General features: G+C 44.4%; 1 protein-coding gene across 6 annotated transcripts in view; it reads right to left on the bottom strand.

The window, feature by feature from the left end:
- Window positions 1-14152, bottom strand: part of SCN8A (sodium voltage-gated channel alpha subunit 8) — a 134806-nt gene extending 120654 nt beyond the window's left edge. For 5 of the 6 annotated variants that reach the window (XM_054975342.1, XM_054975343.1, XM_054975345.1 and 2 more), the window contains exon 1: window positions 13856-14131. In XM_054975342.1, coding sequence (XP_054831317.1) covers window positions 13856-14131 — 276 coding nt within the window. Of the gene's footprint in view, window positions 1-13855 lie in introns of all 6 variants that reach the window. The other variant, XM_054975346.1, reaches the window with a different exon arrangement.
- Between the last annotated feature and the right edge of the window lie 258 nt (window positions 14153-14410).

Genomic DNA, 14410 nt, shown 5'->3' with positions numbered 1-14410 from the left:
CTGTGTCAGGCGTCACTTGCAGCTTGGCTCTCAGAGAGAGGTTATTTTATTTAGGTCAGGCAAACTATGGGGAAGCCGACGAGAGTCTAATTCCGTCTGGTTTGCACAGGCAGTCTGTCTGAAAAAGCCTGAGTGAATCTATGGCTGTGTGGATGAGAGGAGTGTTTATTCTGTTCATGGAGATCTGTATGGAAAATTAGTTGTTGTGACTGGGTCTGTGGATATACCTCTAAGAATATATAACAACAACAACATCATCATCATCATCATTCGATTTATATACCGCCCTTCAGGACAACTGAATGCCCACTCAGAGCGGTTTACAAAGTATGCCATTATTATCTCCACAACAAAACACCCTGTGAGGTGGTTGGGGCTGAGAGAGCTCCAGAGAGCTGTGACTAGCCCAAGGTTACCCAGCTGGCTTCAAGGGGAGGAGTGAAGAATCAAACCTGGCTCCCCAGATTAGAGTCCCATGCTCTTAACCACTACACCAAACTAGTGTAACTATTTTGAAACCACCAGGGCTGTTTCCAGACGGCTTACCTGCCTCCGGAACGTCGCACCATCTTGCAGGGAAAACGCGAAATATCGCGTTTTCTCGCACGAGTTTTGCATGACATCGCACAAAACTCGCACAAGAAAACGCGATATTTCGCGTTTTCCCTGCAAGATGGCATGACGTTCCAGAGGCAGGTAAGCCGTCTGGAAACGGCCTAAGTTTATGAGCCTCTTCTGAAACCAATATGCTTGTCAATACTGTACAGCCATCATGTTTATGTACTTATAAATATATTCTACTTCTGATTAAGCAAATTGTCTATTTCATAGGAACCCTTTTTTCCCCTCAAGCCACCTCCCACATACTGACTATTCTGTCATACTACCATCTATAACTAAGCTTTCCTATAATATCTGTTAAATGGAAGAAACCTAAGGCAAAAGCCTTTAATAACCTTTGGTGGTAGCAAAAAATTTTTGGGAACACTGAAGTAGTCAGGGAGGCAGCCATATATAGGTCACACACAGGGGACAAAATGCCACAGGTGGTGTTAGCAGTGGGATTCAAACCCCAAAGGGAAGGGGTACTTGAAGTTAAAAGGCCTGGTTAAGGTAGAGAATACTTGAAGCTCTGTGTGTGAGGGGAAAGAAGGAGTGTTGGTTGTGGCCAAGGCGCTCCTGATGTAAAAATGTAAAGTAACCTAAGGAGGAGCTGTAATAAAGGTCCAAGGCAGGTTAAAAAAACAAAAAGAACATTGCAGGTGGTGGTAGAGGTAGGACAATGACGTGATGGAAAAAGAAATAGAAATATACTTTACTGATAGCTGAGAAGAAAACAGATACAAGAAAGAAATGGCAGAGTTTATGGGAATGTAAAGAGACTCTCTAAGTTTATAAAACTGTTTTGTTCGACTCCATTGTCTAATGAGTTCTCTTATACCTACCCAGAATATGTATTGATATTTTGTTTTATATGATTTAAAACTGTAATTTATTGTATATATATCCTCTTGAAATTGTGGTCTTATGATATTTTAATCTGCCCTGAGCCTGCTCACAGGGAGGGTGGGACATAAGTCCAACAAATAAAATAAATAAATAAATAAATAAATAAATAAATAAATAAATAAATAAATAAATAAATAAATAGGAAATCCCTCATGAAGGAAAACCTGTGCAGATGGATAAGGGCACATCCCTAATACAGCATCAGACAATGGGAGGTGGTAAAGTAGAAATCTCAGCCAGTTCTGAAGTAATTTCTACATCCCCAGAGTACACAGAAGTTCTGAAAAAGCAGAATAAATAGCTCTGGAACTATGAGAGAGATTTAGAATGGAAGCAAAGCAACTTAGACTTGAAGAAAAGAAGTTGGAATATGATAAGGAGCAACAGATAAAAACAGAAAAAGAGACTATTGGTCTTCCCGAGGCAACAAAATTAACTTTAGGAGGGAAAAACTGAAATATGAAGGCATTTGGTAGGAAAAACAGCTGGAACAAGAGAGAGAATCAAAGAAGAGGGCCTAAATTGTCCAAGGATGACAGCTTAAAATTTTACTTCATATATGATAGGGGAAGATTTCCAGATTTTCTTGGCTACTTTTGAGAAAGCTGCCCCAAATTGGAACATTCCTACCACACAGTTAATAAAACACCTATCTAGCCTCATAAAAGACGAAATGGCAGAGGTATATGAAAGTTTCCCCTCAGACAAAGTGGTAAAATACAAAGATTTTAAATGGGCAGTATATACAGGTTCAAGTTAGGGCCTGATAATTTTAGAAAGAGATTCAGAACCCCAGCCTAGGAAGTCATATCGGACAAAGAAAGTGAGTGATATGGGGCAAAGCTGGGAAATATTTTTAACAAATGGATCACCTCAGCAAAAGCAGATACAGCAAAGAAAGTGAGCATATGACAATACTAGACCAATTTCCCCCCAATATCAAAATTCTTGTCAAGGACAAGTTACCTCAGAGCGGACAGACAGACTGATGGCTAACAGGGAAGGGTTTGACAATGGAAATAAAAAACCGTATTCCTTTAAGCCATTTTTCAAATTTGAGTACGAGAGAAGAACAGAGAAAAGAGGTATCTGAGAACAACCATTTTACCAGAGGAGTGAGTCACTCCAGCAAAAAGGAGGGAAACTAGACTGTACATAGGAGAGAGAGTGTGTGCTATGGGTATGGGAGAAAGAGACACTATGTAAATACCTGTCCTACACCACCTAAGCAGATGGCTCCTTAGCATAGGGTAGGGGTAGCTAGGACATCCTCTGATAAAAAGGGAGATAGCCCTAGGACCTCATCACCTTTATTTCAGCAACCAAAAGAACTCATACAGTCCCATGTGGGTCCCAAAGACAGACACACTGAGAAATCATATTTATGTGATATCCAAGTCACATACTTGAATATGGAACTTAACCTTGGTGACAAATGTGGTGATAGCTGCAAGATATGTTAGTGAGAGAACATAGAAGCTGAGGGGATGGATTTTAAGTCACTTGGGTGTGTTTTTCATTTGCATATTAAGTTATAATGGCTGAGGGGCCATTCATTTCTGTTCCTCAAGGTTACCTTTAGGGATGTACAAGTACATACCTATTTTCATTTCACCCATTTTCATTGCTGATGTTCCTGATCCATTAGTTTCTCTTCTAACATTTTGATATCACTTTTGCATAATTTATACATGTTACATGACTAATATGCAACTGATGCAACGATAACGTTAAAAATGCATACATTTTGCAATTTGGTGTAAGGAAACAGGAAATGAGATGAAAATAAAGACTTGCAGGATTACTTCGCAGAAGGGAAAAAGTGACAAGCAACGAAGCTCTACAGCAATTCTAGATAATTTGATAAAACTTAAGGTCAATCACTTCAGGACCAAAGTGTCTGTTTCCTCTGAACATTCAGATTGTCAGGTCTTGGCAGTTAGATCCCCATATGTATGAGTTAAAGTTACTTTATTAGAGATCCATCAGTATCAGCAAACACAGACAAGGGTATTGGCAGAAGTGACATGTAAAGGTTTGGAGGGGTTAGTTATAGGGCAAGTTTCTGCCTATAGGATATGAATGGTTAGGATTCTGGCATGAAAGAGCCAGGAAGGGGTGGGGAGGGGTTTTGAGATAGGAGCAAAGAAGAACTGGAGGAGGGAAGCAAAAAAATGAAGTCATTTTTAGTTCCCAGGCTCAAGCCGGCCCTCAAGGACACATTTCTCAAGCGGCTGCGAAAATGAAAGTATGGGTCCACTTTGGGTCCACAGTAGGCGCTTGTAAGATAAGCAACTCCCAGCCAAACATGCCCCTGATATGCAACTTCATATACTCACAGAGAATCAGTACAGAGCACAGAATACAGAAAAATACTCATGGCAGATATGTAGACAGACAGATACCCTAACCCTATGCTCCCCAAGATGGCCCCCCACCTCATGCGGGGCCGGATTTTTTGGGGTAGGCTTTATGAAATCTGCGTACAAGATTAGGGACTTTTACATTGAAGGCTTTTATCCATTCTACATTACTTTTATCAAAGTGGACCCATTGAATCAAGTAAAAAGTTCTCCACATTTCAGTTTAGAGTCCAGAATATCTTCGACTTCATAATGTGGCTGTCCGTCCACCAGGAGGGGGGGGGACTCCCCAGTTCGGGTGCCATTTGTCAGGAGGAGGAGCTTTCTTCAGGAGGCTGAAATGAAATACAGGGTGAACTTTTCTCAGGTTCTTTGGTAATTGTACCTCTACGGTTACCTCATTAATTTCTCGCTTTACTGGGAAATGTCCCAAGAATTTCTAGCCCAGTTTCTTACTCGGTTGCTCTCCCTCAGATTCTTTGTAGAGATATATACATAGTCCCCTACTTGCAAAGTCCATGTATTAGACCTCTTTTTGTCCACCTGTTTTTTAAAGTCCTCTTTTGCTTTATCCAGAGTTTCCTTTATTACCTCCATTGATTTGTTAGTTTGGTCAACCATTCTGAAAAGTCCCCAGGTTTTGTGTTAGGGGGGTTCTTGACAAACGGCACTGCGGTGCCCTCATAGCCCTGAGTGATCATGAAAGGGGAAGCCCCTGTTGAACTATGCACTGAATTATTGTAACAATATTCTGCACAAACTAGGAAGTCCATCCAGTTGTCCTGTTGGTAATTGATATAGCAACGTAAGAACTGTTTCAACACTTAATTAACCCTTTCGGTTTCACCATCAGTCTTGGGATGATGGGCGGAGCTAATTCCCTGTTCAATCCCCGCCATTTTCATTACCTCCCGCCAAAAGTTGGCAACAAACTGTACTCCTTGGTCAGAAATTACTTTCTCCGGAAAAAGAGTGCATCCTGACTACGTGCCGCATGAAGAGGTTGGCCAGTTTTGGGGCAGTCAGGATTTTGGAGCATGGGATGAAATGGGCTTGCTTGGAAAATAAATCCACCACCACCAGTATCACAGTTTTCCCCTTAGAAGGGGGAAGATCAGTAATAAAATCTATTGATACTGATCGTTGTTGTGGATTTTCTGGGCTGTATAGCCATGGTCTTGGCATTGTAGTTCCTGACGTTTTGCCAGCAGCTGTGGCTGGCATCTTCAGAGGTGTAGCACCAAAAAAAAGAGATCTCTCAGTGTCACAGTCTCAGTGAAAGCCCTCGACAATATATCCATTGATATTGTTGCTCACAGTCAGGAGGGGGTTTCCAAAGGTCGTAGTAGCCCGGGTAGTTTCCCTCGTCTCCCCCCCCCCCCATCAAGCACACTTGGAAAGAAGATACAAACTGAAAAATGTCCCGCCTCATATTGGGCTACCAAAACTGTCTCTGCAGTAGGTGCAATGTTTTCACATACCCAAAATGTCCAGCTAGCTTATAATCATGACAAGTCTTTAAGACCCTCCCCCCCAAGCTAGCTGGGATGTACATTTTACCATGTCTGTACCAGCTGCCGTTTTCACCTTTTTCCAGTTCATTCTTTGGCAGTTCTTCCCCCCTTTTTTTCTGTCTCTCTTTTTACCTTTTCCTCCCACACCTTCTGGTCAGTATTAGATTTTGTGGACTTTGCCTGGCCCTGAGTAGTCCCCACTCCCCCCAACTGCACTGGTGAAAACATGGTGTCCACTCTTTCCTCCCTCGTGCTGTCATGTTTAAGCATGCGGGAAAGGGTGTCTGCTAGAAAACTAGATTTTCCAGGGAGGTGCTTTAACACAAAATTGAACTTGGAGAAGAACTCTGCCCAGCGCAACTGTTTGGCATTCAATCTGTGCGGGGTCCATAGTGCTTCTAAATTCTCATGATCTGTCCATACTTCAAATGGCTCAGCCCCATCTAACCAGTGCCTCCAGGTATTTAGGGCTAATTTAAGAGCCTCTTTATCCCACACAGCCCAGTGGCATTCAGCCTCCGAGAATTTTTTTGAGACATAAGCACAGGGATGTAATTTGCCTTCATCATCCTCTTGTAATAGGACCCTCCCATGGCTACGTCGCGTCTACTTGCACAATGAACTTGCGATTTTCATTGGGGTGCCGAAGGGCGGGCTCGGACGTAAATAAGGTTTTCAGGAGCTCAAACGCATCCTGACAGTCTTGTGTCCAGTTCAGGTTAGCATTCGGCTTTACTTCCTGCTTCCCCTTCCCATTAGTTTTCAGCAAGTCTATCAGGGGCAGAGAGACCTGGCCAAAGTTCCTTATAAAAGGTCGGTAAAAGTTAGCAAAGCCCAGAAACGATTGTAATTGTCTCCTTGCTTTGGGAGGTTCCCATTCCACTACAGGTTTTATCTTAGCGGAGTCCATCTTCAGCCCCTGCCCCAATATTCTGTACCCTAGGAAATCCAGTTCTTCTTTGTGAAATTCGCATTTGGATAGCTTTACAGGTAAATTATTGTTCAATAGAGCTTTCAATACATTTCGCACCATTCTGACATGGGATTCATAATCTTGTGAATAGATGAACACGTCATCAAGATAAACCACCACACCTTTGTACAAGTATTTATGCAAACCCTCATTAATTAAATTCATAAAAAACCCTGGTGCCCCTTGCAACCCAGTATTCAAACTGTCCAAACAAGGTGTTGAAGGTGTTTTTCCATTCATCCTCCTATTTGATTCTTACTCAAAAGTAGGCATCCCTTAAGTACAATTTAGAAAAGATCTTCCCTTCGGCAACCACACACAAAAGGTCCTTGTTGAGGGGAAGGGGGTAGGCATTGAACATCGACACTGCATTGATCCCCCTGTAATCGGTACAAAGTCTCAACCCCCCCATCCTTTTTCTTTCAGAACAGTACAGGGGTGGCATGCAGGGAATTGGCGGGACAGATAAAGCCTCTAGCCAAGTTCTTTTTGAGGAACTTCTGTAGCTCCTCCAGCTCGATAGGGCTTATAGAGTACAGCTTCCCTTTGGGCACTTTCTGTCCTGGGATGAGTTCAATGGCTCAGTCCGTAGCCCTATGGGTGGGATGTTTATCCGCTTCCTTCTCATCGGACACTTGCCTCAAGTCACGGTATTCTGGAGGGATCTGCCCCTGGTTCTCCCGGCTTAATAACGCCACCTCCGGGAGATGGGGTCAGTCAGTCCCAACTCTTTGTTCCATACATGGTCTTGGCAGCTCCCTCCCGCAAAACATTGTTCGCCCGTCTTCCACCTTACATATGGGTCATGACCCCATAGCCATCGTATCCCCAGCATCATGGGAAATTTGGTAGTTTCACTAACTATAAAGCTCCTGGCTTCCCAATGACTCCCCTTTCTCATGGGTGGTTAGTACAGTCTCGTAGCTGGGGGGAGCCCCTTTCATTCGAGACCCATCCATTTGCTCAAAAATTTACACACATTTAGCCCCAAGCCTGTAAGTAGTGCAGGGGCAATCAAGTCTCGAGTGCACCCAGAGTCAATTAGAGCACGCACTTGAATGTGAGTCCCCCTCCAGGGATTAACTAGAGTCACTGGCATGTAAAGCAAAGCCCCTTTTGATCTCACCACTGTGGGTGTGATTCCTCTATGACCTGCCCTCCTCATGGCAAGTCGGTGGCATTTCCCCCCACACAGGGGGGTTTTCTTCCTCCTCGGAAGGATCTCCGCTTGAGAGTTCCAGGTTTCCTCCTGCATCCAGGCTGGTCGCGGCTTCACCCTGTCTCTTAGAGGGTTTACGTGAGTTCTTACTTGTTGATGCTCCAGCCTTCTGCACGGCCGTAGGTTTCTCTGGTGGTTCTCTCTTCCCCCCGGGGCAGTTGGCAGCAAAGTGGCCAGTTCCCCCGCACTGAAGACAAAGCACCCTTCTCATATGGATGGCCTTCTCCATCTTTGGAGACTGCATTTACGGGAGCCTCTTCTCTCTCAGGGCCCCCTCCGGGTGGGTTCTCTGCATCCCCACTTGGTGTTGCAGTTTCAGAAGTTTAACTACTTGCTCCCAGTTCTCCACCTCACACGTGAGTTGGATCCATCCCAGCAAGGTTCTGGGGTCATCTTGTATCAGGGCTTTGGCCACCAGGTCGGGGTTCAGGCTGGCCCGGAAGAACTCGATCTTGATCCGTTCCATCCAGTCTCGCACTTTGACTGCATACTGCCGGAACTCCACTGCAGACTCTCATATACCCTGGCTGCCTTGTCTTATTAATTTCACCTTTGTTCTGGCCCGCTCTTCTTCCAAAGGATCCTTGAACTGAGCCTGGAGAGCCCTTATGAATGCTTCCAAATCATTTAGCTCCAGGTGACATACCACTTGGCTGCTGGGCCACCCAGTTGCGAGGACAAGTGGCTTACTTGGCTGTGTTCATTCGGGAAGGTGTGGCCCCACTCGTGGAAGAATTCCATCACTTGTACTAGTTCTAGGATTCTTTGGGATATCCTTCAAAGCAGGCATCTAATTTACACCATCCTACAGGTGGGGGAGCCCCTAGTGGGGCCCTCAGCCCTCCTGGGAGCTGCAGTGGGAGGTATCACAGGTGGCGCGATGGGCACTCCTTACGGCCCCTGTCCAGTTGGTGGTCCGGGGATGGGCATTAGCTCCTGTAAGCCTCCCATCACTTGCTTCACGTTGGTCTTGAGGTTGCCCAACTCTCCCCAGTTTGCTTATCGAGGTGTACGTTCTGCAAGTCCTCGAATGGATTTGTGTCCTCGGGGTCCAATTCCTTGTCCAAATTTGAGGAGGGTTCCCTCCATCTCAGCGGGCTTCCCCAGAGGCTCCTTCGGTGGGGATCAGCCTTTCAACTCTCGGGGGGGGGGGTGGTCTGTAGGGCTGCTCTCATCCATTCCCGCATGAGCCTGGTCAGGGCTAGCAGGTCACATTTCATTGCGTGTAACTCCTCACGGAGGGTGGTTAATGAATCTTCCCCTTCTTCTATGACCGTCAGTTCACCTTCCCCTACCAGGGATTCTCTGTCGAGAAACAAACTCCCTCGGCAGATGCTTCTCCAATGGCTCCGTCTGCACCTCCCCTCTTCAGGGTTCTCAGCTCCAACAAGGCGCAATTCGGGGTGTGTGTGTGTGTAATGTCTCTCCATGATAGAAAACTACCTCTCCTCAACGGTGAGCTGACCCAGCATTTGAAGCCAGCGGTCCACCACAAGCCCAGTTCACTTCCTGTCGGCACGGTTGCACCAAGCCCACACAGCTCTGTGGGGGCTTTAGGTTTGGTCCCTTCTGGCTTCTCAAGGAATCCCGCCATTGCGCAAGCAGTCTCGGTCAGGGTCCCGGTTCCAGAAGTACTGGGGTGTCTTCTGCCAAAATGTCAGGTCCTGGCAGTTAGATTCCCATAGTACTCCACTGCACACACTCCAGTGTATGAGTTAAAGTTACTTTATTAGAGATCCATCAGTATCAGCAAACGCAGACAAGGGTATTAGCAGAAGTGACGTGTAAAGTTTTGGAGGGGTTAGTTATAGGGCAAGTACCCGCCTATAGGATATGAACGGTTAGGATTCTGGTGCGAAAAAGCCAGGAATGGGGAGGGAAGGGGCTTTGAAATAGGAGCAAGGAAGGACTGGAGGAGAGAAGCAAAAAATGAAGTCATTTTTAGTTCCCAGGCTCAAGCCAGCCCTCAAGGACACATTTCTCAAGCGGCTGCGAAAACAAAAGTACACATCACAGTAGGCACTTGTAAGATAAGCAACTCCCAGCCAAACAGGCCCCTGATATACAACTTCATATACTTGCAGAGGATCAGTACAGAGCGCAGAATACTGAAAAATACTCGTGCCAGATATGTAGACAGACATATATGACACAGACTCTCTCCATCTTTCTTACTTAGTCACTAAATAGTTAACAGAAGAGTCTAGTCAAAAGATGACATAGCTAGCGAATAGGAATTACAGAATTAGAAGAACAGAATTAAAAGAAAAAAATCTAGACTTCTTTTTTAAAACAAATCTATGTGTAAGAAATGTTTCCACATTTAAATGGATTCTCTGCAACATCTTGAGGCATGCTGCAAGATTCAACACTGCAAGTACAAAAAAGAAAAAAAAACTGAAGAATTTTGTTGGAATGAAAACAGAGAAGTGTATGTGGTTACATCTACATGCTTCCTTTATCCATCTGACCCAGTCCCTGATGTGCCTACTCATTTTGATCCATGGGTCCACATGTGTATTTATTTTAAATGCTGGAAAATCAAATCACCACACTAAAACTACATAGAGTCACCGAAAGACGACAGTTATCTCCATCGGACTGCAGCTTCCCTATATGAAGCTGTAACACCATTTTCCATTCAAAAATAATTTATTTACAGAAACACCCTCTGCTCTGAGCAGCCGGAGCAACAGAATTCAGAGACAAGTTTCCCAAGTTTCATCTTACTGATGTAGAAACTTGTGCCTTTGGAACTGGCACTAATTTCTACCCAAGGAACCACAATGTCTCCCTTCGTAGATTTACAGTAGCTCACAAATAATTATACTAATAAATAACAGTCAATGTCTCTAATAAATATCACAAATATCAACAATATTTCAATAAATCCAAGTCAGGTATTTATTGATGGGGTTATTTATTGACTGATTGTAATATTTATACTTGAATATTTATTGAAATATTTTAAATATTGTTGATATTTGTGATATTTATTAGATACATTTTGCACTCTGTTCACTGTCAGCACTTTATGTATTAAATTGTTTACAACTAGTATAATTATTTGTGAGTTACTGTAGATCTACGAAGGGAGACATTGTGGTTCCTTGTGCAGTTTCATCTCCCTGGGGAGCCTCTGGTTGAGTTGGTACTAATTTCTACCCAACTTTTGTTACCCTTTGCACACTGCTGCACTTTATGCTGTCTATTACGGTCACTTCTTCCGTTCTAAATTGAATCTCAGAGCCAAACAAAATATAATATGGGGCGGGGGACTGCTAATAAGAACCTCCTGTATTTTTTAAAAATTTCAAAGCAATTGCATGCGTTTGCTGATTAGGGAAGCAGATATTTAATGTCCAGTGTTCATGATCTAAAACTCCCCTGCAGGAGCTGACAGCATCTTGGTAGTAGTAGTGGGGACATTGATAGTACAATTCTATAGAGATTTAATGTGGTCTAACCCATTCATTTCAACACGTTTAGACCGGGGTAGCTCTGCATAGGATTGCATTGTCTTCTTCAGCACGCATCATGACTCCTCTGCCATTTTCTAGCACAACGAGGGAGTGTAGGAGTGCACGCATGCTATGCGTGTACATGGGAGGTGGGTACCCCATTGTCCCCCTCCCCTCAGCCTCATGAACCCCCTCTTGGGCCTCTGGGGCCACTGGCAACTCTACGTCTGGCCCATGTATGCACCAAAGCTATTGCCACAGTAAGATATCTGAGAGCTCAAGCTGCTGCTATCTGGTTGCAATGGCGTAGTGGAGGGCCCAATTGGTAAGGGGGATGTGGAAGATACACAATGCGTTAATCCTTTTTTGTTCATTTTGCCCCTCCCCCCTCTCACAACTGCCCCAACCACTTGCTACCCCCTCATCTAGAATTCCCTCTGGTTGTCATATTACAGGGGAAAATGAGTGTGTGAGAGGGAAGAATTAAGTAACCTGCTTGCCTGCTGCATCTCCCCTTCAAACCACTCCTTCCTCAGGCTCTGTTGCTGGTGAATGGGCCCCCAAGCTCCATGTTTTTCACTCTAAATACTTAAACCAGAAATAATAACCTTCAACTCTCCCATTCTGTACTCATAGTCACTACTGCAAATTGGTATTCTGATTTTACCCTTCGGAATCCCATGAAAGAATAGGAAAAGCCCACTCGTATCCTTGGCTGAGTCCATTTTAATGACCAGCTCTCACAGATGAGTCATTGTTTGCATTGACTGTCAACTGTGAGTGCCATAAGCAGAATATGTCATGTGATGGCTCAGCATGCTCAGAACTTTGTGCACTCCGAGGTATAACACACTACTACTAATGTGGCTTTCTGGCCATTTGAAGGAGTGTGCAGTGTACAGTGTCTACATGATGTACACTGTTGAGAATTTTCATAGAACCACTTTCATTTGTCCAGAGGAGTTAGCCGTGTTAGTCTGTAGTAGCAAAATAGTAAAGAGCCCAGTAGCACCTTTAAGACTAACCAACTTTACTGTAGCATAAGCTTTCGAAAACCACAGTTCTGCATCTGACGAAGAGAACTGTGGTTCTTGAAAGCTTATGCTACAGTAAAGTTGGTTAGTCTTAAAGGTGCTACTGGACTCTTTATTACTTCACCTCCATTTGTGGCAGTCTTCAACCTTTCCAGGTACCAGACTCCCTCAGCTACAAGTTCATGACATTACAGTCATGTGACAGAAGAGGTGGATCTATAGATATGATCCCAGCAGTGCCAAGGTCAGGATTGGGGACAGCAGAATAAAATAACCAAGGACAGGAAACACATGCTGAAGTGTACTCTAGAAGCACAAGCCAAAGGTCAGGAGGAATCTCCTCCTCCATTGGGTCATTTTATCTCACTGTTCTGTTAGTCATCTCAGCTTTTATGTACAGAGAAGCAGGAGCTAATGTACTCTTGTTCTCTAGTAGCAGGCTCTGTCAAAAGATGGCAAAATATGGTGGCTCTAGACAAGGAGTCTTGAACTCGTACGTTGGGACCCTCAGAGCCCCCCTACCTGTTACATTATGAGCCACTACAGGGCTGTCATTTTTCTGCTACTTTTTGGAAGGACTTGCTACTACTGTGCATAAACAGAGCGAATGCCACCATCCCTCCTGCCTCTCTCTGATGAGGCAAGGTCACTCAGCAATGGAGAGAATTCGTTTTTCGTACAGGCAAGTTCAGAGACTGGATCCTCCTTTTTTCCTTTCCTCTTCAAATGACTGAGATATCACGAGGCTTCCTGTCATACGCTTGCAGCTCGGGGGACACCATTCTGCTGCCTGGGGTTAAAAGTAGGTTCTGGGCCTGGAAAAGTGAGGATGATTACTCCAGAGGGTCTTGCAACCCAGGTGGTAGAACCCTGCCACCCATCTGAGGGTCCCAACCAGTGGTTTAAAAACTACTGATTTATGGAACCAGTGGCTTGTATTAACTGCTGGCTACCAATAGTAGAGCTGGGTTTGACAATAGTCCTACTGCTGATTATTACAGGGGTGTTAAAATGGATCAAAAAAGGTGTCATATTTAGAATCTTAGAAAGGTGAACCATTCATTTCCCACCTATTACAGCAAAGTTTAAGGCTTCCTGCTTTAGAGCGAAACTAAGTACATAACTTCTTTAGAACCTTCTTTCGTCACTCCAGATGGTACCCTGGGTGGCTGAAGTGGCTGACAAAGTGTTCCATCACACATCCAGATCAAATGATGTTTGTGAAGTGTCTGAAGTGCTGCTCTAAACATGGTCCAGGAGATATGGTAGGCACTCACAGCCCCTTCATCATGCCCCCGTTTAATCTCTTACTGGCAATATTACAGTTATTATGGATGGGAAACAAGTGAATGAACTAACTCAACAACACTATGGCATTTCCCCCTCCTGAATGACATAGACTAATTATGTTTCCTACAAATGAGAATTGTCCCTGTTCTTAGCACTTCTGTCTCACGTTCCTTCTGCCTCCATGCTAGATTTACTGCCTTCCAAAATGGCTTAATCTATGCACCAAGCTGTGTGTTCATTTTACAGCGCTATCAGCTCACCCAGCAATCTCTCCTTTACTTTTTTCAAAACCAACCAAAACCCAACTTTAAAAAAATAAACAAAAATAGAAGGCAAAATCCATATTTTAAAAGCCCTTCTTCAATCATGTCACTTTTGTTCCCTTTCATATGGGACTGGAGACACAAAGGCGAGACTCCAGCCACCCAAACCTGTAATTCCTTTAGGGAGAAAAGGGACTGCACTTGAAAGGGCTGGGTCTTGCCGACTCACTTTCTGCGTCATATAGTAAGGGTCAAAGTCCTCCAGTGGTACAGCAACCAAGCCTTTTGGGATGTCCCCATAGATGAAAGGCAGATTCTTCCCTGCCTCCAGGTCACTGTTTGGTTTTGGTTTGCTCTCTTCGTCGTCCTCTCTGTGACTGCTGTCTTGTTTAGGTCGCTTCTTCTTCTTTTCTTCTGCAACGCGCTTCTCGATGTTAGCCAGAGACTCCGGAGTGAAAGGTCTAAAACTATCAGGGCCTGGTGGTGCAAGCAGCCGTGCTGCCATCTTTTCATCCTGCAGAAGCTTCTTTAGTTATGTTGCACCAAGGATAGGCCAGCTCTGTATGGAAGAGAACAAGACACAAGTCACATCAGAATCAAGGTGGACAACCAAGGGCCCCCTCTAGTCCAACATCATGTTTCTAGTGGTGGCCAGTCAGATGCTACAGGGACACTCACACGCAGGTCCACTGACAACAGCTCTCACCTGCTGACTGCTCCCAGCCTCTGACATTTACATTTGTCTATCATGGTTAATAACCAACAATAGACCTATCCTCCATAA

The sequence above is a fragment of the Eublepharis macularius genome, chromosome 4 (genome assembly GCF_028583425.1).
Source record: "Eublepharis macularius isolate TG4126 chromosome 4, MPM_Emac_v1.0, whole genome shotgun sequence".
NCBI classification, from domain to species: Eukaryota; Metazoa; Chordata; class Lepidosauria; order Squamata; family Eublepharidae; genus Eublepharis; species Eublepharis macularius.
The sequence above is the reverse complement of the archived record's forward strand: the minus strand, read 5'-3'. Positions and strand labels throughout refer to the sequence as shown.